The sequence below is a fragment of the Periplaneta americana genome, chromosome 17 (genome assembly GCF_040183065.1).
Source record: "Periplaneta americana isolate PAMFEO1 chromosome 17, P.americana_PAMFEO1_priV1, whole genome shotgun sequence".
Taxonomy (NCBI): domain Eukaryota; kingdom Metazoa; phylum Arthropoda; class Insecta; order Blattodea; family Blattidae; genus Periplaneta; species Periplaneta americana.
The window spans coordinates 88523977-88549319 of NC_091133.1; the positions used below are offsets into that span (position 1 = coordinate 88523977).

The following is a 25343-nucleotide window of genomic DNA, read 5'->3' on the forward strand; positions in this document are numbered from 1 at the left end:
ACAACCCCGACGCCGGTCGCCTATACCGTCGGATCCCGGCCAACCAGTCACTCATTCGAGTGCACCTCAACACATGTATGGACTTCGGTCCTGCGTTCATAGACATCTATGACGTAGTGCAGAGGGCGGCCACTAGAGGGAACCCAAGAGATGGAGCTTAATCTGAGACGATTCTGACCGGCGTCGGGGTTGTATCCGGCGTGGCTTAGTGGATAAAGCATCAGCACGTAGAGCTGAAAACCCGGGTTCAAATCCCGGCGCCGGAGAGAATTTTTCTCCGTTCCATCACTCTTTCATCACTTATTGTTCAATATCTACAGCAATACAGACAAGACTGACTTCAGCATGTGAAAAGAACGGAGTGTACCAGATTATCTACACTTATGTCCACGTGCATCAACGTCAGTTAGTGTAACCACCGACCGGTTAAAATTGCTACCTAAACCCTGGTTAAGCATTTTTACGGTGCCTCAACCTCTGTTAGGACTTAAATAGGAGGTTAACCACGGTAATCTCTAACCGGCCATATTCGAGCGGTTAAAGAAGATAACCAGTGACTAGTAGGGCAAGTAAAACAAAATGGTGGCCAGATCCACAGCTGATTATTTCGAAGACGATTATTATTGTGCAGTATTTGAATTACTTGGATAGAGATGATGGTGAGCGTGAAGTTTCTTTAGTGAAAAGCGAGAATTCTTGCGAGGAATTAGGCGACAGGAAATTTCAGAAGTGATTTCGTTTATCAAAATCTACCTAGTGTCATTTCTGCTGCAACAAATGGGTCACTTGAAATGACACAAAAACAGTCATATTTCTCTTGTGGATCGACTGCTTATACAGTATTACGATTCTATGTAACCGTTATTTTCTGTATTTTAAGAGGGAACACTCGAATCTCTCTTTCTATAAGTCACTGGCTGAACGAAGAGAGGTTATGGATGGATCTTAGGATAATACACAATTCCCTAGTATGAATGGAGTCCTGGATCGTACACACCTTCTTCTGCAACCTTTTGCTTTATGGATATTCCATTTTTTAAATATATTTAAATATAATAATTAAGTCTATCGATACTTCAATCTCACAGTGGGATATAATCATTCTTGGATTTAATTTTACATTCTGTACGATTTTAATCTAACAGCACTGAAAAACAAAGAAATGCAATACGAAAACATAACAGCGCCCAAAGGCAAACAAATGCAACGCGAAAATGTAGGACACGATCGTTTCGATGGAGAACGGAGTAAGCGCAGTCGTTTTTAGACGTTGACTATTATCTTTGCAGAGGTATGGATGGTTTCCTTTAGTCATTTTTTAGAAAGAGTGTACCATCATAGACTTTACTCTGGTCAAATGAGGTGTCAGCTAACCATGTTTAAGTAATCGGTGATTATGAATGGTGCACAGAAATTAAATTTTAACCACGGCTATTGTTTAACAGTCGTTTCGTAACCTATGATTACTGCGTTTTTAACCGAGATTGATGCACTTCGCCATTAGACAGATGCTTCACTACACACCACTAGGGAAAAGACTTATTGGAAGACCTCACAAGTGATGGTTGGAGACCATAATAGACCACCAGGCCTACTACTACTGATGATGATGATTGAAATACGCTGTTTTTAAAAACCAAATGCCCTTTCAAGAATTGAGTATTACAACTGACATTGGCTGGTGTGCGAATATGATTGTTTCTAACAACAAAGCATATTAGTGCAACATACTGTGTATGTCTGAAGAATGTTTTGAAGATGATACATTTAATGTTGCTGCGACGTCTTCATCTTTATTCATCCATGCGACAAACTCAAAAGGAAGAGGAAAGAACGAGAAAGAAAGAGACGAACATTGGGAGAGAGAGAGAGAGAGAGAGAGAGAGAGAGAGAGAGAGAGAGAGAGAGAGCGCAGAACGAGGGGGAAGGCGATAGGAAGCTTATATCGGTGCCAAGTCTGCATGTGAATCAATAAGCCAGTTTGGCATTTACATTCCTTGAAGCAGGAGGGCAGCCCCACAACTGGGTGCCAAAGAGGAGATCCTACTGCTGCAAGAGACATATTCTATCCTTCCGTGTTCGTCAGACGCAATCACGGGGAAGCGGAACGAGTGAGATGAGGCACGATAGAAAGCGGAGGGAGAGCAGTGGGCCACGCCCATCCGCTAAGAATTTGATCATCTAATCTCACGACTTTGGTAACGAAGGGAATGTGCCCCTCTTTAAGTACCGACTGACTAGGCCCGAGTGAAGAAATGTTTACTAGTAGTATTGTCTATCTTTCATCAAGTTATAACTAGTCTACAAATTTTTCGCGTTGGACAACCTTCATTTTTCAGCAGATTCAATTATTCATCGTTTACTCTGGTTCAAATAGATTTATGGGTCATACATTCAGTAGAAATGGGTTTGACTTGCACTAGCGTCGTGCATTACAGGCTCTATGTTCGTTTCAAGTTTGCCCGAGTATGGCGAAGCCCGAAGTTCGGTATTCGCCGATGTTAGCTCTGCAGGAGGAGGCCTGTCGTGTTTGTTCCATCGGTGAATCTTTCTTATGTCCCAGACACTATAGGAACTTGATAAAATACCTTGAAAATATCTTCGATTTATAGTATTGATTAGTAGAAATTGATGTGATCACTGGGAGAGCTATAAGCCCACCGTAAATACGTACCTTACTTATATATGAAAATCGTCGTGCGTGAAGGAAGAATACCGCCATATTTCTTTAATATAACAGTGGGTTTCAGTGTTGCCAACGTAGTAATAATACTACACATCTAATCAAACCTAACCTAACCTTTCTCATAATATCACACACCTAATCAAACCTAACCTAACCTGTCACATAATACACACCTAATCAAACCTAACTAACCTGTCACATAATACACACCTAATCGAACCTAACTAACCTGTCACATAATACACACCTAATCAAACCTGACCTAACCTGTCACATAATACACACCTAATCAAACCTAACTAACCTGTCACATAATACACACCTAATCAAACCTAACTAACCTGTCACATAATACACACCTAATCAAACCTAACTAACCTGTCACATAATACACACCTAATCAAACCTAACTAACCTGTCACATAATACACACCTAATCAAACCTAACTAACCTGTCACATAATACACACCTAATCAAACCTAACTAACCTGTCACATAATACACACCTAATCAAACCTGACCTAACCTGTCACATAATACACACCTAATCAAACCTAACTAACCTGTCACATAATACACACCTAATCGAACCTAACTAACCTGTCACATAATACACACCTAATCAAACCTAACTAACCTGTCACATAATACACACCTAATCAAACCTAACTAACCTGTCACATAATACACACCTAATCAAACCTAACTAACCTGTCACATAATACACACCTAATCAAACCTAACTAACCTGTCACATAATACACACCTAATCAAACCTAACTAACCTGTCACATAATACACACCTAATCAAACCTAACTAACCTGTCACATAATACACACCTAATCAAACCTAACTAACCTGTCACATAATACACACCTAATCAAACCTAACTAACCTGTCACATAATACACACCTAATCGAACCTAACTAACCTGTCACATAATACACACCTAATCAAACCTAACTAACCTGTCACATAATACACACCTAATCAAACCTAACTAACCTGTCACATAATACACACCTAATCAAACCTAACTAACCTGTCACATAATACACACCTAATCAAACCTGACCTAACCTGTCACATAATACACACCTAATCAAACCTAACTAACCTGTCACATAATACACACCTAATCAAACCTAACTAACCTGTCACATAATACACACCTAATCAAACCTAACTAACCTGTCACATAATACACACCTAATCGAACCTAACTAACCTGTCACATAATACACACCTAATCAAACCTAACTAACCTGTCACATAATACACACCTAATCAAACCTAACTAACCTGTCACATAATACACACCTAATCAAACCTAACTAACCTGTCACATAATACACACCTAATCGAACCTAACTAACCTGTCACATAATACACACCTAATCAAACCTAACCTAACCTGTCACATAATACACACCTAATCAAACCTAACTAACCTGTTACATAATACACACCTAATCAAACCTAACTAACCTGTCACATAATATACACCTAATCAAACCTAACTAACCTGTCACATAATACACACCTAATCAAACCTAACTAACCTGTCACATAATACACACCTAATCAAACCTAACCTAACCTGTCACATAATACACACCTGATCAAACCTAACTAACCTGTCACATAATACATACCTAATCAAACCTAACCTAACCTGTCACATAAAACTGCACACCTGTAGTAACATTCCTCACATTTAGTATCATTTCGTTTTCATGTATTGCCGGCTCTACCAATCATGTTGGTTCCATCTAGTGGAAGTGGATCGTACTAATATTACTCATTCGAAGAAGACGCTATGGCGACTTTCATAATAATTACATTTTACATATTTCGTGATACACTAAATGTGTTAATGTAGTAATAATATATATAATATATATATAATATATATAATATATATTATATATATATATATATATACTATATATATATATATATATATATATATATATATATATATGGTACAGTAAGATTTGAAATGTGTTGTGATAAAAGTATTGAAAATTGGTTTATAGCGCCACATTGGCAGTGATAAAAGTATTCAATATTCGTTCAGTGACTGGTGGATACTCTAGATTGACCGTTCGACCTACGTAGTTATAAAAAATATTCGCTGTCAACCACTGCCACCCCTTCATGTTTTTACCACTTAAGGATTTTAGCACAGAGTTTGCGATCAGTTTTTCATATGAAATAAGACGAAGTTTGTAATGTCTTTGTTGGCTCTCTCATATTCGAACATTGCAGGACGCTAACTTGCACCCAATGTGTGTCCCATGTCCTGTTTTTATCTTGTTTTCTTCTTAAACTGTGACTGGATGCTAACCGCAAAACTATTGAGTGTTACAACTTGTGTGGATTTATAGCATTGTTAGAAATCTGAAGAAATATGGTGAGCAGAAGAGAGACGAAATAACAAAAAATAATACTGCTACTAATAATAATAATGACCGATAACAAAAAAAAAAAAAAAAAAAAATGAACTGGATTCGGAGTACTTACGACTCCAAAAATAACTTGAGGAAAAATAGCTCTGCGTGTATATCGATGGATTACAGATGAAAGACCGAATAAATATTGGTACAGGTATGTACCAACAAATTTTAATTATATAGTACATTTATTTTACTTGGGCTCGCAGTTGCGTAAGCACAGGCCCAGTAGGCACGCAGCATGACGCGTGTGTCATTTGTTTTGAGAGACGTGTGTAATGCGGTTTAAGTTCTCTGTTTGTGGCTAATGTTTGCAATGTGGTTCTAAGATTTACTATCTAACAAAGAACTTTCATTTGATGTAACTTTTTAAAAAACGAATGATCTGCCCAGTGTCGTACGGAATTTCAGAAATTATTTTCCAGGGTTGATCCACCTAATAGGAGAATAGTTTATATTCAAAACTACGAGATTGGATAAGAAATCAAATCGAATACGTCACAAAACAACATACAAGAAGAAATAACGAATATTTCTGAAGCAGAGTTGCAACGTATGAATCAAAATGTGTTTAGACGCTATAAACCCCGTCTCACAGCAAATGGGGAACACTTTTAACATTGTCTTTGAAAAAGCTAGCATTTTTTAAAGTTTAAAATTGCAAAAAGCTGTCCGTTCTTCTGTTTATCTTGCGTGTTATTCTCACAACTTACCGCTCAGCTGGCCGCATGTGGGCAACTGCACTCTACATAGAACTGCATATGATGGGAAAAATGAGACTATTCGGGTGGCACTTCATCAGTTAAATTAGGAGCACGGAAAATCCAGTGAAGTGTTTACATGTGAGGCGAAACCTGGCATGTGAGCTGTGCGAGAGGGGAAAGACTGAGTTATCAGAAAGAGATTTTACGGAAGTTCGTCTCACATAAAACTTATCTTCCACATCCATACTCATTGGTACATGATAAGGTCTTGCCTCCTCTACTGTATAATTTATAAATAAATAAATAAATGAGGACCACCTATTTGCTTATCTAAGTACAATATAGTTTTAAGTACTACAGTACATTTTTAAAGAGATTAACGTTTTCGGCATTATGATGCCATCTTCAGATCCATAACAACACGTAAAATTGATCATGCTATGAAATCAGTAAGTAATATGTAGAATATATACAATATAAATATAGTTAAAATATAACATTTTCAATATTAAAATTACAAAAGACGTGACTGGTAGCTTGCTACATAGTAAAGATGATGTACAGCTTCTTCCGACGGTAGATAATGTCACGTTTCGAGAGTCAGCTTGACCGAGTTTTAGTGATTATGTTGGTTGCGAAGTTTGATGCGTACCACTTGGGTGTAAAAATATTAATTGCCTTGAAACTTGGACTTTTGTTTTCAATTCCATTATAAATATTTTTCTTACAGTTATGGAACAATTTTTATATTTCAACGATCTCTGAGTAAAAAGTGTAATATATGCATTCATATGCAAATATTTGTGAAATACGCACCAACCCCTTTAATATGCATTTTTATGCACTATAAAATTTCCCCCACTGATTCCCTATAGCATGAAACACATTTCTGCCATACATGCATTTGTTTAACCTTCAAGGAATAAAACATGCTAATATGCAAAAATTCGTCATCTAGCCATCGCATATATAGGGCACACAATGGGCCAAATCTTTCCTAATTGTAGGGGCTGATCCGTCCGGAGTCCAGTTTTCGTAAAGCGAGCCAGTAGTCAAACAATAGCTGCACTTTAACTGCGCTTAACTCTCCCCTCCACATTCCTGTCTTTCGAACAGTATTGCAGACAGGTATAAAATTCTCCAGATCTGCTTCTTAATCTTGTTGGGGCATTACATTACATTTTTATTATTTGTTTTCTAAAAATTTAATAACTTCTTTTATTGCTTCTGTTCGCAATTATATAACAGAGGCTTCCTATTTAAAAGTGATTCAAATGAATCCTCACAAAGTAATAAGTTTTGAAGTTTAATTGGACGTGAATTATTAAGTCATGGAATGTTTATTAGGTTACACTAAATAATAACGTAAAATCACGTTGCTAAGACAACAGTCCGTCCTATAAAATGTCAATCGTGCTACCTGATAAATAAGGAGGAAAAAGTATTGTAACAAAAGCATACAGTTAAAGAAGTTTATTAAATATCCTTCTTAACCCTCGTTTGAAGCTCAGAAACTCTTCACTTTGGACTTGTTCATTATATCAATTAATGTCTATGGAATTCGTTGACAGTTTTGTTTAACACAACGAGACATTTAAACTTCCCCAATTGATTTGTGGAAATAAAAGATTTATGCCCGGTTTTTGGTACACCTCAGTTAACTCTCAGTTACTTAACTGCTGTTATAAATTTAACTGCACTGATAACTTTCATGAGTATGCTGAAAGTTAAATGTAGATTTATCAACGCTTGTAACTAACAGTTGAGGTAACTTAAAGTTCAGTATCTATTGTCATCCATAGATGTATCCACTAGTGTTTTGTTAGTGACTTTTTTAGTTATTTATAGTTACTTTTGTTTGCAGAAGTTTTCAGTAGTAGTATGGCTGATAGGTACACAGTGAGCTCTGTACTACTAGTAGGTGCAAGACTTTTTATAATTAAAGAACCGTGTGATAAACGATAGTGTGCATGTACACTTCCATCTCAATCGTAATATGATTAAAAAATCAATAATTGTTGGTATTTGGCGTGATCATCGAGATAAATAGTACTAATGGAGAGAGAACTAGATGTAACTTCTGCTACAAAACTGCAACCGTATTCAGCTGTAGTGGTTATGACAGACATATTGATAAACATGTTAAAATATTTTACTTTCGCCCATATGAATGTTTTCATGTATTCAAATGAACTTTTCAGAGCCCGAAATGACATTGGTAGAGCACCCAAAAATAAAATATTCTTTGACTGACGACATACAATCTGAAGTTGATGACGAAAATTAAGCTTGAGATGTTCGAAATTGTCTTTATAAACACACATCATTATCCTAGCCGCAAGTTATGTAAATAAAACGCCAAATTTTTAAAATTATGCAGATAACATAGTCTATATTATTATTTAATATTACTTGTTATAGTTTACGAAACAGTAATACAGTAGCGCCGCATATCAGTATTTGTTCGAATCAGTACTAACAGCCAGGTAACTACAGGCCGAGGTATAGTTACCAGTTGACGCACAGATAACTGTAAAGATAACGATAACTGTTGTTTCGGAAACTCATTTTAAACATATAAGCACGTTAAATCATAGATAAGTCTGTATGTATAGATAACTGTCTTTCCAGAAACCGGGCATTAATGATGGCCTTATAAGCAAAAACCAATATATATATATATATTTATTATTGCTAGTAAGTTTGAAATGAATACAAATTAATAAATACAATGAAAGATAAACTACCCCACTCCTGAATGAGTAAGACTCGTGCTCAGGAGGGGATTCCAATACAGACAAAAATAAAATTAAAATTGAGAGTGAATACAGATTAAATAATGTTTAATACGTTTAAACCCAAACTATAAATCCAATACAATTTTTATTTTTTTTATTAATTTGGAGAGGATTCGTGGTTGAAATATTATTGGAATAAAATTTGTTTAATAATCTGGGACCTTGACTCATGCTATGATAAAAAGCTGCATTAGTTTTCATTTTGGTTCAGGCAAACGCAGAGAACTCATATTTTTAGTTCTATATTTATGTATATGCCTTTCAAAGTTATTAAAATTTCTATAAACATATTTTAATAAAATAAAATAATACATTTGTTTAATGTTGAAAACTTTGAAATGTTTAAACAACAATTCAGTTGGGTAATATTTCTGCTTTTTTAAACAAATTTTTAATACTTTTTTTCTGTAGAAAAATTAACGGATTAAGGAAATTGAATTCAGATAATGGGTCTTTTATTTACTTAGGAATCCAAAGTTTCTAGTAACTCAAAATGAGATGTAATACTCTCGTGTATAAATCACATTCTTCGGATCTTCTACTATCAGAAACTCGTTCTTAGACGAACCACTATTCCCTAGGCGTTAATCTATTCTTCGAAAGTCTTCACATTTGGAGACCGATTAGGAAGCCTTTTCGCATACAGATGTCTTGTAATCATTTTCAACACGTTCCTACTTGGGACGCATGTATGCCATTTTTCGAGTCCTTTAGTCCTACAGATCACAAAGTTAGAAATAATCTGCAATAACATATTATATTTGCCTTGTCAAGAACACAAATCCAAATAACCCACAAAGTGATTGTGGCAATCAGCAAGGCCATACGACTCCGTTTATATTTTAATATTGCCGATCATATTGAAACAGTGGTGAGTTCAAATAGCTCGCTGTTGCAGTGAACAATGAAATAAACACTTGACTTCACTTTCGGCGTTATATCAGCAATAATTTTACTTATGTACCGGCACTACATAAACAGTCTGAATGAATCAAGCCAATGCCTCTGACTGGAGAATATTCGAGTCGAATGCATTGTGTCAGCCGTTATTTCATAAACTGGGAATTCCACTTCGAGAGTGCGAGAGAATCAAGGACACGACGCAACACATATAAGATAGTAATATGCGTTACAAGAGCGGTATGTTGAAGTTTTCATGTTCGACGAAAAGTTTGAAAAAGCGAAACGTAGTTGAGCTTTTTTAATTTCCGAGAATTGAAAGAAAACATACCGCTCGTGTATCGTACATTATTTTGTGCGAAGATCGTTTATTACATACCTGAAAGAGGAATTTCTAATTAGTTGCAATGAAATCTCCATCTTGGTTTCTGTTCAATGACGGCAAATTTGCAAAACAAAAATATCTATCTTCAACATTGTTGCTTTAAAATGTTTTCTGTTTTTACTATACTCCAGCAGGCCGTGATATACGTCTGTCTTTTTTTTTCCCCCAATCTATGACGAGTCTGGAATTTTGTTGATTTTTTCACGGCTTCCTTAATGTTACTTGCATCACAAATGCAGTAACTTTAGTGGAGTTGTAGAATTTACTTAATTTTTGCAAATATTTAAAAACAATAATTAACAGTGCAATTTAGGTGAAATTGCAGTGGTAAGTTTCCAATTTATAATTATTACTATATTGAACGTCTCTAAAAATAATATGTTAAAAGCCTTCCTTACTTACTTACTTTTAAGGAACCCGAAGGTTCATTGCAGCCCTCACATAAGCCCGCCATCGGTCCCTATCCTGTGCAAGATTAATCCAGTCTCTATCATCATATCCCACCTCCCTCAAATCCATTTTAATATTATCCTCCACCTACGTCTCGGCCTCCCCAAAGGTCTTTTTCCCTCCGGTTTTCCAACTAACACTCTATATGCATTTCTGGATTCGCCCATACGTGCTACATGCCCTGCCCATCTCAAACGTCTGGATTTAATGTTCCTAATTATGTCAGGTGAAGAATACAATGCGTGCAGTTCTGCGTTGTGTAACTTTCTCCATTCTCCTGTAACTTCATCCCGCTTAGCCCCAAATATTTTCCTAAGCCTAAAGCAGTAAAATCAATATGTCACTTAAGCGGTAAGAAGAGGGAAATTGTTGTGTGTGTGTTAGGTTGGGCATACTGAATGTGGAATTTTACACTTTCCGCGGATTGGTTTTGTGCGGAAACCAAGCAAATACGCACGATCTCGCACAAAAGTAATTTATTCATTTATTAATATGCAGTATGTACGAGTTTTTGGATTGAATTTAAAAATTAGAACAAAGAAAAAATGGCAATTTATGTATTTATGCCTAAATTATTAAAAATATGTATTTACACAAGATATTATGAAAATATGTATTTTTATGTGAAATAAAATTTCAAATACAAATTACCATGTTCTGGTTCGAAATTTTTATCTTTAAATCTTTTATCTATTAGTAATATATATATATATATATATATATATATATATATATATATATATATATATACATATACTGGGTGTTCATTTCAAAGTGTGTCATGACGTCACTGTTGTGAGTCAGCGATTTGAAGCGAGTTTTAGCGTTTATGTCAGAGAAGTTGCCTATTAATCAAGGCGTTCAATCTGAACTTGAGAACGTGTACGGTATAACTTGAATGTTGTAGCAACAGATGGCGGTATGTAAAGTCTGTGTGCTACCATAACCTCTTTCGAACTGTGTTTTGCGCGGGCAAGTCGTACGCAGGGTATTTGTTATCATCGATTGCGTACGGCAACATTCCACAACACAAATCAAAATGCTCCGTGTCCATGTTGACCGTCCAAGTTAATGTCAACAAATACGTAAGTTCTTTTTAATTAGGTTATTTTACGACGCTTTATCAACAACTTTGGTTATTTAGCGTCTGAATGAGATGAAGGTGATAATGCCGGTGAAATGAGTCCGGGGTCCAACACCGTAAGTTACCCAGCATTTGCTCATATTGGGTTGAGGGAAAACCCCAGAAAAACCTCAACCAGGTAACTTGTCCCAACCGAGAATCGAACCCGGGCCACCTGGTAATACGTAAGTAATCGTCTTAACCCTCTCCCCATATCCCGACAGTAAGAAAAAAACTCACTTCAGTACGTGTTTCCAAACAGTTCACATTCTTGCCACTACTGGCGTTACCGTACGTATCGGTAAGTAATCTTCAGAATGAACGCCGTACTTACTAGGCAACTTCTCTCGCATTTAGGTAATACGCCTCTGCGGAAGTGTAGGAACATTGAATTCTCTAGGCTCATCGGCTAGCCACATGACGACATACAGCGAGCCATGACACATTTTGAACTGAGCACCCAGTATATTGTATATACATGGACATCCGTTCCCTAGTAATAGAGACTGTTCCAGTGAAGCTAGAAGTTTCAGAACTCTACATGGATTAAAGTATGGACGCTACAATTTACATCATTATGAAAACTTGTAAAACTTTAAAGATATACAGCAAGATTTTCTTCTGAATGCTGGTCATGACCTAGAAGAAAGGACACTAATTATAGAGAAGAAAAATAGCGACTATATATGAGTGTTTGCAAATTGGTTTGTACCTGAATAAATTCTATCCTTTCATGAACAAGCCTGTATTATTATTTTACTATAAAGCTACTTCTTAACAAAGGGGACTTTCAAATATTTTCCCTTCTATTGAATAACCCTACAGTTCTACATTAAATTACCTAGTTCTGAATTTATATAAAAAGTGCATAATATTTAAGAAATATTAATATGAACACTACAGTTGATATTGTTATTAATGTTATTATTTATAGTAACCTTTAGTGTAAAATCACTTAAACAACTGTTCGTAGTAGCAGTATTTGTTAAAAAATTATTGAGGTTGGAATTGGGAAAAATCTGTTAAACAATAAATTTTCATCTTGTCTTATTTCTAAAGAATTTCTGATGTAACTGTTTAAAATTAGTATATGTTAACCGTGTTAATAGTGATTTTATTTTGTTCGTACTCACAAAATAAAATAATACTTTTAACACATATCATAAATGAATATTATTATAGTGATTTTATCGTGTTAGTATTATAACAATTGAGTACTGTATAGCCTATTACTGACTGAAACATAAAGATATACATCTTAACTTTCACTCACTCATTCACTCACTCACTCACTCACTCACTCACTCACTCACTCACTCACTCACTCACTCACTCACTCACTCACTCACTCACTCTTCTTTTACATAAAATTAATATATTATTTAATATAAAATTTCAATTAGGGCCTAGTGCATTTACTAACTCGATTACTAGAATAAATATACTCGTAATACTTAAAATCTATCTTGAATTTTAGTACATAAAAATAAGTGCTTCATAAATTTTATTTTTGATGATAATGAATTAGGGTGTTACATTCTACTAGATAATATTAAAATTGATTAGTGGCATTTTGTACTGTGAATATTAGGTTTGTTGCATTTTGTGCATTATTTACCTGGTAAATGGCTGGAGGTACCCATAGAACTTCCCCGTTCGGGTAGATCAACACGTTGGACTTGTATCTCACTTCGTAGTTGCCATCCGCACTGAAACATTCGGGATATTCAGTAAGTTAAATGCAATCTAAAATTATGAGAAATTACTTCGACAAGCATCGTCGCGTCAAAGACTGTCAACAAAATGTATATTAAGCCCTGTAGAGAGAACTGAATCTTTTATTTATAATTATATTTTAGCACTGTGTTTATTTATTTATAATACAATCTACAGTAAAGATATATTCTGACATTGTTGTGTATATTTGTAACTTATTTTATGTTAATAAACAATATAATTTTAAAATAACGTTAGCATTCAAATTTGTACCGTATGAGAACTTACTACAGTATATTTCATATAACTTACATTCTGTTTAAGAGAAAAGTTTTTCATGAATTTAGTATTTAAATCTATCATATAAGGTCATACTCATCGTTTGAGATATTTATTGTACGGACTTACCGTTGCTTATTTAAAATTCCATTGTTTGCCAAAGCTACTGGGTTACTACAGAAAACATAGCACTGCTAAGTTCAAGACAAAGAGAACTGCTCAGTGGCGTAGCCACGTGTAAGAAGGGGCTAATGTGGTTAAAGCAAGTGGTTTTAATTTTTTTTAGTTAATGACTAATATTCATTGTAGTGTAACTAGTGATAATGAAGGAAATATAATTCATAACATTTCACACTAAATGTTGGAAAATAATTATTGAGTCATTGATGTTTGTATTAATAATAATTTATGACCGTAATGGAAATCCAGTGAAGATTTTCAATGCATCAGTCTGATCACAGCTTCCGTGATTCGATACATTCAACGTATTCCGAATCTCACCGGATCGGTGGACATCAATGACGTCACGCTGCAGCAGAATAGGAACAAAACTGCTGGAAGTTTCAATGGTTATCATGGCGGCTGTACAAGTTGTTATTATGCTAAGCTAGCAAGATTTCGCGAAATTTCTATACTGCCATCTCGTTCAAAGAAAAGAGAGCATAAACAAATTATTTCTTGAACCAGTACTAATAACTGGCCCGTTGACATGTTCGTTCATAAGCCATTAACATATTTTTTACGCTGTGCACATTACAAACAGTACAGCAGAACACACCGCCATGACACAACAGTGCACGATGTCATTCGTCTGCTAATTCCCGCCCTATATAAGAACCAATCAGATTCGCTGATGGATACTGCCACCACATCTGCAAGCTGATGGAACCGGTGCGACACCGGTGGAGCATCAGTGACGCCTACGCTGAAATTCGGAACACCGTGATGCCATCAGATTGCACAGCGCTGAGATTCGAAATACGGTCATTGGAATAATACATGTTATAGAAGAATATAGAAGCGACTAAATATACAGGAACACGTTCCTCTAAGTACGCATGCGAGGGAATGACGCCACAAGCAGTCGACGCAGACGACACAGCTTAAGGCCCGTTACACACTTGAAGAGATCTCGCTAGCGAGAAATGTTTTGCGAGAAAAAAAATTAACAACAACAACATAATAATAATAATAATAATAATAATAATAATAATAATAATAATAATAATAATAATAATGGTATTATAACACAAATATTTTACATAATGTTATTCAACGGCAACTTAAGAACCGACTTTTCCGTGTTAGTTTTTGTTACAAAATATAGAACTGACTAGTATGTGAGAAATATCGCCCTCTCTCTGAGAGAAAGAGAACTTTCATAGTCGTTGCCCTTGTCTCTTCCGTAAATACAAGAAAGCGGAAACTGAAGTAGCAATTCCGTTCGTGTTGAGACGTAAGCAGCCGTTTTGTCTCTAATTGCACGCCATTCAGGCATGAACAGATAGTAATCCAGTTATATATCGGTGGAAGCAACTCCAATGTACTGATACGCTGTTAGCCGAGAAGGGACTTGCCTGGGCGGAAGTGTCTTGTGTAAGTGCAAGTTAGTCTTATTTATTTGTATAATTTACTTTAATCTTACAATAAGATTACACGAGTTAGAAAAAAATACATTGTAAGAATGAGTAAATTGTTGCTGTACAGGCGTAAGAAGTTCAGTTACGTAATTGTCTTAATTTTACAGAAAGACATGAGTGAGCTTAATTTCCGTGAACAAAGAATGAAGTAAACTGCTACTTTTAGTAAACACTGTTTTACGTGCACAATTTCCGGACGAGCTGACTCAAAGATACTGAATGCGTCAATATTTCAGGAGGAAAAGTTCGACAAGGACGGACTGTAGGTAGACAGGGAGATAAAAAAAACAGGGACGAATGCAGACATTTAAATAATGAGATAAACAAAAGGAAAGACAGGCAAGCAGACGAAGAGAGAGAGAGAGAGATAGATGGACAGTAAGACGGAGAGAGAGACAGCGAGAGGGAGAGAAACTGGCAAACAGAGAGAGAAACAGAAAAACGGAGAGAGACATATGGAGAGAAAGATAGGAAAACAGAGAAACACAAGAAGACTGAGAGAGAGAGAGAGGGAGAGAGAGAGGAAGGAAGATGGAGAGAGAGACAGAAAATCGGAGGGAGGGAGAGACAGGAAGATGGAGGGAGAGAGACAGACAGCAAGAAGGAGAGACAGGAAGACAGAGAGAGAGATACAGGCAGACGGAAAGAGGAACAGAAAGAAGGAGAGAGAAAGACAGGGCCAGGAAGACGGAGAGAGAGAGAGAGAGACAGACCGACGGAAAGAGAGACTGTAAAACAGAGAGAGAGAGGTAGAAAGACAAAGAGGCAGACGAAGAGAAGACGCAGGCAGACGGATAGAAGAGACAGGCAGCGGAGAGGAGAGACAGGTATACAGAAAGACAGAAAGAAAGACGGACAGACAGACAGAGAGACGGAGAGAGAGACAGAGACAGGAAGACGGAGAAAAGAGATAGGTAAACAGAAAGAAACGGATGGATGGACGAACACATAGGTAGGCAAATATGCAGACATGACAACAACACAAGGAACGCAATCAGCAAGAAGGAAAAAGTGAAAACATTCAGGGAAACAGTAATGGAAAGTGTAGTATTGGGTCTAATACCGCAACCCTGACATTTCAATACAGTGGCTTGATGCACGTCACCTTGCCAAAGTCGTTAACAAAATCAGTTCGACCCCAAAGTAATGTTATATGTCTGGTGGAATTTGAAGGTATGATTCACTGGGAGTTTGTTTCAATGCAGATCTTTACTTTCAACAGCTAGAACGAGTTCATGAAGTTTTGAAAAAGAATAAAGCCTGGTTCAGACGGTGCTAGTTTATGTGATGGATTCCAAGGTGGCTGCGCTGATGGGTGCCCTGCGTGCTCACTTGCTGGCTCCCGTGTTGGCTACGGTGACGGTAGTTGTTCACACGGAGCTGGCTCTTTTCACAGTTCAAATTGGAAAATCATCTGCTGTTTTATCTGTTGCCAACACTCATGGTCAAAAAGAAACTAAACCGTGAATGGAAAACAACTAAAGTCCTACATTAACAGTAGTAAATGTCGTAATAAAGTAATTATGCCTTAAGTGCAAAACACCTAAAGTCCGATATTTAATTGTTATTTCTTAGAAACTAAAGAATATAGAAAAAAAACAGGTTTAGTTGGAAAACAACGAACATGGCGACATGGTTTCAGTGGTGATATTATATGATCATCTTTGGTTCCAGCCTGCAAACCATCACGAAAAATAGCAAGGAACCTACCCTCGAAATCCAGCAAGCTAGCCATCCACGGAGCCATCAGAGCGCATTACTTCCGGCAAGTGAGCACGCAGGCTACCCATCAGCACAGCCACCTTGGAATCCATTACAGAAACACGCACCGTCTGAACCGGACTTTACTCGGCAATAGTCAATCGGAACAGAATTATTTTGCAACAGGATAGTGCGACACCTCATACCGCTCGAACAACCATAGAAAAATCTAAAAATTGGAAGGAGTCGAACTGCTACCACAACTGGCATATAGCCCTGATCTTGCGCCTTGAGATTACTGTTTCAATCCATGGCCCACATCCGGCGTGGAAGAAATTTTCAAAACTTGGAGCCGTTGAAATAGGTATCACCGAATTCTTCGCATCAAAAACAAGAAACTGGTAGATTATCGATGGGGGATAACAAATCTCAATGGAAGGTGGCTCAAGATCATAGGATCTAATGGCGTTTACTTTGAAGATTAGATTAATTTCTAATCACAACACTCTCCAACTAATACACTATCTACCAAAAAGTAATTGGACACTGTTTTTGTCTCTTTATAACCTCGTGGTACCATCTCTTGTTGCTATAACAGCAGCCACCCTGTCAGGCATGCTCTCCACTAGTTTGTGTAGGATATCCACTGGAATGCGTCGCCATTTCTCTTGCAACATGGCACTCAGTTGGACAATGGAAGTTGTCCCCATGTTTCGGCGGCTACTATGCAGTGGTATGCAGACAATAATGTTCACCGATTGGACTGGCCTGCACAGAATCCTGATTTCAATCCCATTGAGCACCTTTGGGCCGAATTGGACTGGTGATTGAGGTCTCGGGAGATGTGGCCAACTCCCATTGTCCAACTGAGTGCCATGTTGCAAGAGGAATGGCGACGCATTCCAGTGGATATCCTACACAAACTAGTGGAGAGCATGCCTGACAGGGTGGCTGTTGTTATAGCAACAAGAGGTAGTATCACGAGGTTCTAAAGGGGCAAAAACAGTGCCCAATTACTTTTTGTAGGTAGTGTATTTTGCTTCAAAACCAACATTGCCTATGAGACAGGATCTATAATAATAGCGATAATAATAGAGGAAAGCAGATGGCAGACGAAATTAAAATAGAGATTTATTCAATGCAAGTGTAAATATAGGCTACGTAACTGAAGTCAGTTGTCCGCAAACTTCAGCACCTTTTGAGAACAGGTGATATAATATTGAAAACTTGATTTCTGCATTTCTTGTGTGTTGTAGCAAGTTTTAATTTATTGATCGCGCGGTACAATTGTGTGGGCTGTATCGTCCTATATTTGCATTTTTATCTTAATGCAAGAGGAATGGCCACAGAGCCGGCAGTATTGCTCTCCGGTAAACAAAGAGATAGTACGCTGAAGAAAAGGGGAAATAAGAGAGAAGCGTACCCATAGAGTTACTTTATTAAATTTCTCTGTATTCATCGTTTGTAGTCCCCCTTCCATTAGCGTTTCTCATTCATTCTTCCTTTTCCCTCCCATTCTCTTTGTTGCTCCGCTTGTTCTACCTTTGCGTGTTCTCTCTGTGCGAATTCTGTTACGAAGATAACGTTCGTATGTCACTTGTTTTTAGCGCATGCTTATTTTTGTCTTTTTGCGCCGTCTTTTCTCTTGTTAATTGTATTTGAATACAGATTCGAGACGAGCATTGTAGCACAAGCAATGCGTTTCCGCTTTGTTTTCAGAAGGTTTCTGGATCGATTCTCAGAGCCGATTATCCTGAATGCGGTTTCAGTGGATTTGGACATTTTTGCGTGCATAATGGGAAGACTATATAGGTACATCAACGGGTAGGCCTATCTATAATGTTCTTGTAAAGAGATTTAATTAAATTCCACAAATGGAACTTCCTAGTAGACTCGTATGTAGGGTGGTACGTGTTTTGGACCACAACTGCCAATCAAGCTTCTGTCTGTGTTCATACTTACATGAGCGGAACGAGAGAGAATTTGCACTTTTTCGTACTGCGATATTTCATAGAGACAATTTATAAAAATTGTCAACAGTAACCTTAAGAGGAAAAAACTGTTAAATATGGTTAAAGACTAATAATTAAAAAAAAAAAAAAATCCTTTAAAATTTTTTATGCTCGACCATGCCGAAATGTAGTAATTATACACCTGGTAGCAGCCCTTTAATGGACTTCATTAAAGTACACCTATTCATTAAAGTTCAGGTGTTCCACCAATCAGAAAATACCATTATAGCAATATGAAAGCGCAAGTATCGATTATTCTCGGATATGCAATCGAAAGACAACTAGCGCGAGATTAGGTTAATAATTAGCGCGAGATTAGATTAATAATTAGCGTTAATTGTAAATAATATTCAAATAAATTCAATTTGCCATCTCGTTTTTCAATGCGTAATTCAATTTCAAGGTTATATCAAGATTAATGTTTATTTTACTCTCTAGATTATATCAAGGTCAATGTCCACATTTGTTTCTCGGAAAAAATCAATACTTTCGCGTCTGCGCACATCTCACAATTTACGAGGTATTGCAAAAGGTCAGTTCCGCTCCTCAGTCAGATAAGAATAACATGAATACTTATGCATAATTTTAAGTTAGAAATATGGTCGAGCATAAAAAGTCGTATGAAATTTGACTATAATGGTAATTAAGACGCTCGTTTCATAAACATACTCGCGTCTTAATTACTACCATTATAGGCTCGTTGCATAATGTACTATTATAGGCCTATGTAAAAGTAATATATATATATATATATATATATATATATATATATATATATAAAAATTGCATAATATTTAATGCGCATTTGAATTGTGAATTGCAGCCACATTTTTTTCTTAAATTCAGTTTTTCATATGATTGTAACGACAGTCTAAGCACGCCCAACCTAATATCCTCATGTTGTGGTATAAATTCCTACCTTTATTATCACGTAAGTTACTGATTCGATGTTTTGTATATTGTATAAAGTCTTTACAAAATGACGTAACACTTCTAAATGGTTATATTTCAGCAGTTAAATTAGAAACATCGATGATTTGGTGTTAAAGTATCTCTAAAAACTGGGAACTTGACGCTTTATAAAAAAAAATTCAATATGAAAACCTCCACCAGCCACCGCCATATTCAGTCGTTGATGGAAACTACTCACTGATTCTTTGAGAGTTTCATCACAAATTTCCTGTACAGCAGTTTGAATGTTGTCTTTGAATTCCTCAATCGTGTGAAGGTTATTCTGATAGACTTGGTCCTTGAACAATCACCATAAATGAAAATCACAAGGATTGAAGTCCGGTGAATAGGGAGGCCAGGTTCATTCAAGACCATAATATCGTTCCTGAAACCGAAATATTCACCCAGGAAATCAAAAATTGCATTTTCTGTGTGCGGTCTTGCACATTCTTCTTGGAAGTATACCTCATCCATGTTTAACTCCATGCCTTGAAGAGTTGGAAAAGAAAAAAACCTTCTAAGATCTGTAGATAGTATTCATTATTAACTGTATCATCGAAGGAGATAGCTCCAATAATGCCGGCAAAGACGTGTCGTACCACACAAGACAATTTTGAGGATACAGATTTCGTGTGGGTTCTCAATCGTATACTCTATTCTGTTTATTTTTGTTGTACTGTTTAATGAAAATGGCTCTAAGTGGCAATCGTTGTTACGCTCTAAATTTCCAGCTTTCAAGAGTTCTATTAGTCCCTCTTCAGGAAGGGCACCGACTGGGACTGTCTTCGTACGCAGGCCGCTTGGGTGGGTCCATTGTACTATCCGCGTTTAGGAGTTGCACAATACAACAATTATCGATATATGTAATGTGGCAGTATAAAATATAATGCTCAATGAAATTGTTTCATATTATTATTTTGCAAACTTATGAAGAAATATGGAAATATATTTGCGTTCAAAAATATTCCACATTTCTTTGTAAATTTGCGATAAACTTATATGCAACAATCTTTTTGAACAAAAAAGAAATATATATCGCATAATTAATAAGGTTGCAATATAATAATATGGAATAGTAATATGCGTTACAAGAGCGGTATGTTGAAGTTTTCATGTTCGAGGAAAAGATTGAAAAAGCGAAATGTAGTTGAGCTTTTTTAATTTCCGAGAACATGAAAACAAACATACCGCTCGTGTATCGTACATTATTTTGTGCGAAGATCGTTTATTACATACCTGAAAGAGGAATTTCTAATTAGTTGCAATGAAATCTCCATCTTGGTTTCTGTTCAATGACGGCAACTTTGGAAAACAAATATATCCATCTTCAACATTGTTCCTATAAAATGTTTTCTATGTTTACTATACTGCAGCAGGCCGTGATATACGTCTGTCTTTTTTTTCCCCCAGTCTATAAATGCGAACTTAAAACAAACGGTAAGGTTGTGTAATGATTTATTTTTCATTTTAATACTTTAAGAAAATTATTCATTTCTGCACATTGAAATTATAACAAAATTATTTATTTCTGCACATTAAAATTAATTGTCACATTTGTGCAGTTATTCGGAGTCACTGGAGCACCGCCACCAGTTTTTTCTATTGTAAAACTTTTTTGCATGAATATTGATTTTCCAGTTTCCGTCGAAGTTGAAGCATTAGCACTATAGATGGCTGCATTTGTTGTAGAGTTTACTTAATTTTTGCAAATATTTAAAACAATAATTAACAGTCCAGTTTAGGTGAAATTGCAGTGGTAAGTTTCCAATTTATAATTATTACTATATTGAACATCTTTAAAAATAATTTGTTAAAAGCCTAAAGCAGTAAAATGAATATGATGCTTAAGCGGTAAGAATAGGGAAATTGTTATGTGTGTTACTTTGGGAATACTGAATGTGGTATTTCACACTTACCACGTATTGGTTTTGTGCGAAAAGCAAGCAAATATGCACGATCTCGCACAAAAATTTCTTTGAGCACCGTATATAATCGTTGCGTCTTTTTCTTTTTCTTTTTTTTTTTCTTTTTGAAGTTCTTATACTTAAATGGCTTATAAATAAAGGACGGAAAAAATGTGCGTTATGCCATATGTTCAGTGTCAACGGACTATAGTGTTATCATTCACTTACGTAAAGAGCGACAAGAGAGTACAGTCTGGTAATGAAAACCCCATCACTCCATTCAATCGATCTATAAATACTGGAATGAAGTTGTAATATAGTTACGATGATTTAAAAACTTACCTCAAATGTTACCTGCCACTGCCTGGATGATTAAAGGATGCATTATACTGAACCACAATATATGTACATCCGTAAATTATCGAAAGAGAAAGTTCGACGTCTCTCACTCAAACCGTTTTTCAACATCGAAAAGCTTCTTTCCGTGTCACAAGATGTTAGAGGTGCAAATGAAAAAAGCGCCATAGTATCGTCGTTTTTCCCTTCAATCAAAATGTTACACATAACTGTATAGGCGGTATTTTTTTTTGCAGAATTTATGGAATTTTTCTTTCATTTCTTCAACTCTAAAATGTTGAAAATCAAGTTTCTTTAAAGGAATATTTGCAGAAATCATCATAATACATAAATCCATATTAAATTCAGATCGTGTATGTTTTTAATAATTTGATGTCGAAGACCTTTGTACGTTTTCGGTATGTTTCTTGCTGTTATAATGCCGCTCTATGTAATATTTCCTAGGTTTTTTAATTTCAAATTTGCGCACGGCACAGAAAATATTTTTCTCGTTGCGGAATCAAAAGCTCTCTTCCGTATTTATTTCTTAGACTGTTTAATTCCAAATCCTTCGACTTAGGTATTTTAAATCACTTTTACACAACATTAATACCTGCACAAAGGCAATAAACAATATTGTAAACACTTGGCTTCCTTCCCCATACGACTAGAAGTTGACACTGAAGGTCATTTGTTGATTCCTACTTGTACTGCCGCCCTCTAGTAGTGCATTTATGTTACTGCGCTTGTACCTGTGACGTCATCCATACTTCAGACCAAACTAACATGTATTTTCCGCCCTCTACTTATAAAGAATATCGATGCGGTCGGGAAAAAGTATAATCATGCCAAATATTTAGAAATCTTAAAGCCACTATTTTTAACAGCCGGGTATCCTTCATGAACATGCTGGGTGTTCATTTCAAAGTGTGTCATGAAGTCACTGTTGATGAGTCAGGGATTTGAAGCGAGTTTCAGCTTTTGTGTCAGAGAAGTTGCCTATTAATCAAGGCGTTCAATCTGAACTTCAGAACGTGTACGGTATAACTTGAACAGATGGCGGTCTGTACGGTCTGTGTGCTACCATAACCTCTTTCGAACTGTGTTTTGTGCGGCCAAGTCGTACGCAGGGTATTTGTCATCATCGGTTGCGTACGGCAACATTCCACAATACAAATCAAATGCTTCGTGTCCATGTTGACCGTCGAAGTTAATGTCAACAAATACGTAAGTAATCGTCTTAATCCTCTCCCCATATCCCAACAGTAAGAAAAAACTCACCTCAGTACATGCCACTACCGGCGTTACCGTACGTATCGGTAAGTACTCTTCTGAATGAACGCCGTACTTGCTAGGCAACTTCTCTGGCAGATAAGTAATACACCTATGCGGAAATGTAGGAAGATTGAATTCTCTAGGCCAGCGTTGTCAGACACAGCCTAAACGGAGCGGAGCGCTCCACTATGTCTCGTTGCGTGCTCCGGTGCTTCCATAGACATAAGCAAATTCACGCTCCGATTGCACTCTCTAGCTCCACAACCGGTTTTGGAGCTTACATCTCTGACACTACTGCTCTAGGCTCATCGACTAGCCATGTGACGGCATACAGCGAGCCATGACACACTTTGAACTGAACATCGAGTAGTTCTCATATGCCCCCAAATAAAATACACAAAATAGTACTTATATTTAGACCGTTGGTTACATTAAAACTGCACCATATACAATATTGCAATAGTTCTAACTGAAATTCATGTATCAGTAGCCCAATTTTAAGATACAAACACTGTATTTAGTTTTCCTGTGTTGTAAATGATGCTTAAATGTATTCAATTGTTAGAGTGGCATTGTTTCCCGATACCACAGTGGCTGTTGCTGTTACAATTTGCTTGCAAAGATAAAACTACAGCCCGTGCTACTTGATGTATCTAAATGCCCTCGCACAATGACTCATCTGCATGTGACATGCGCTGCCATCAAATATTTGACGAACGTATAATTACGCGGTATATCTGGTAGAGGCTCTTGTTTAAAATGCAAATGAATATTATCTCACTCTGGAGTGCAATGAAACAAGATGATATATTGTTATATAAAGTAATAAACGGGATCATTGAATTATGTGACCGCCGTTTACTTTCCACGTCACAATTTCAAGTTCGAGAATACAAGTTACAAGAGGGCTCTGTCAATTAGCGAACTGTATAAAGCCAGGTTTTCGCCTCCTGTAGATCCTATTTTCTCCCGAGGACTTCGAATTGTACAGTTAGGCCTAATTCTAGCATACTCGAAATTCACGCTTCTATCGTATGGAGAAGGTAGAGATAAGCTTTATGAGGTCACAAAATCTAGTCCTTACCTTCCCTAGTACTGTTTGTGTACTTGATTTTAGTGTGACAACGTTTTTTAGTTCGTGTTCGAATTTTAGGTTATGGTATTGTTTGGGTTGAGAAGGGCGCAAATAGCCATAGTTGCCGACGCACATTTTTACACACCATTGTCTGTCTTATCTCTAGTACTGAGATGAGTTAGTATGCTATATTTTTCCTGCCAATAACACTACAATTTTCAAGACAGTCCATCCTTCCGTGGCGAACAATAACCTGATGAAGAGAACCTGCCGGTAGTACCGAATTGCTCAAAAAAAGAATTAATAACTTTTTCGCAATTGACCTTCCGAAATATGGGACGAGTTGCGCATGTACCTCCCCTTAACTATTCTACCTCCACCAAAACGAAAGAAGCATACAGTTTGCGACTTCGAGCACCTTCACACTTGAAATTAGTGTCCTTACCAAACATACAGAAGTTACATACTATACTTGGGGCCGGTTGTATAAAGCTTTACTTTAAAGGAAATTTTACAACTCTCAGTTGATTTTCCTGACAAATTGTTTTACAGCCCTAGAAAATCTAAAGGCTTGGAACTTTTCAGATCTCAATGGGAAGCAATTCTGCAGCAAATTAATGCTTTGAAAACACTATACAAATCAAATAATCCCTATATTCTAAATATCAAAAGCCCAATAGATGAAAGCAAACGCTGCTTAACCAGACTAAATTTAACGTACGATGACAGTCTCACTAACTCCCGAGACGGATTTCTTGATTCAAGGAAAGTGAGGGCTACACTAAGAGATCTAGAATTTCATAAATGGAGCGCGCTTTCTCAAAAAAGGAAAGGAGTTTCTCTTTTCACGGAACATTCTGCCACAAACCGGTGGATCACTCATCATGAAGGACTGAGCTGCGTGAATAGAGGGATGCTATAAAAATGATCGGTAATATCGCTGCTGTAC

The 25343-nt window shown here is 36.6% G+C and overlaps 1 protein-coding gene across 1 annotated transcript in view; it reads right to left on the reverse strand.

Moving 5' to 3' along the window:
* nAChRbeta1 (nicotinic acetylcholine receptor beta1) overlaps nucleotides 1-25343 on the reverse strand; it is a 584647-nt gene that overhangs the window by 84311 nt on the left and 474993 nt on the right. Inside the window, exon 5 of the mRNA XM_069816523.1 lies at nucleotides 13124-13214. Within this exon, the coding sequence (XP_069672624.1) occupies nucleotides 13124-13214 (91 nt within the window). The remainder of the gene's footprint in view (nucleotides 1-13123; nucleotides 13215-25343) is intronic.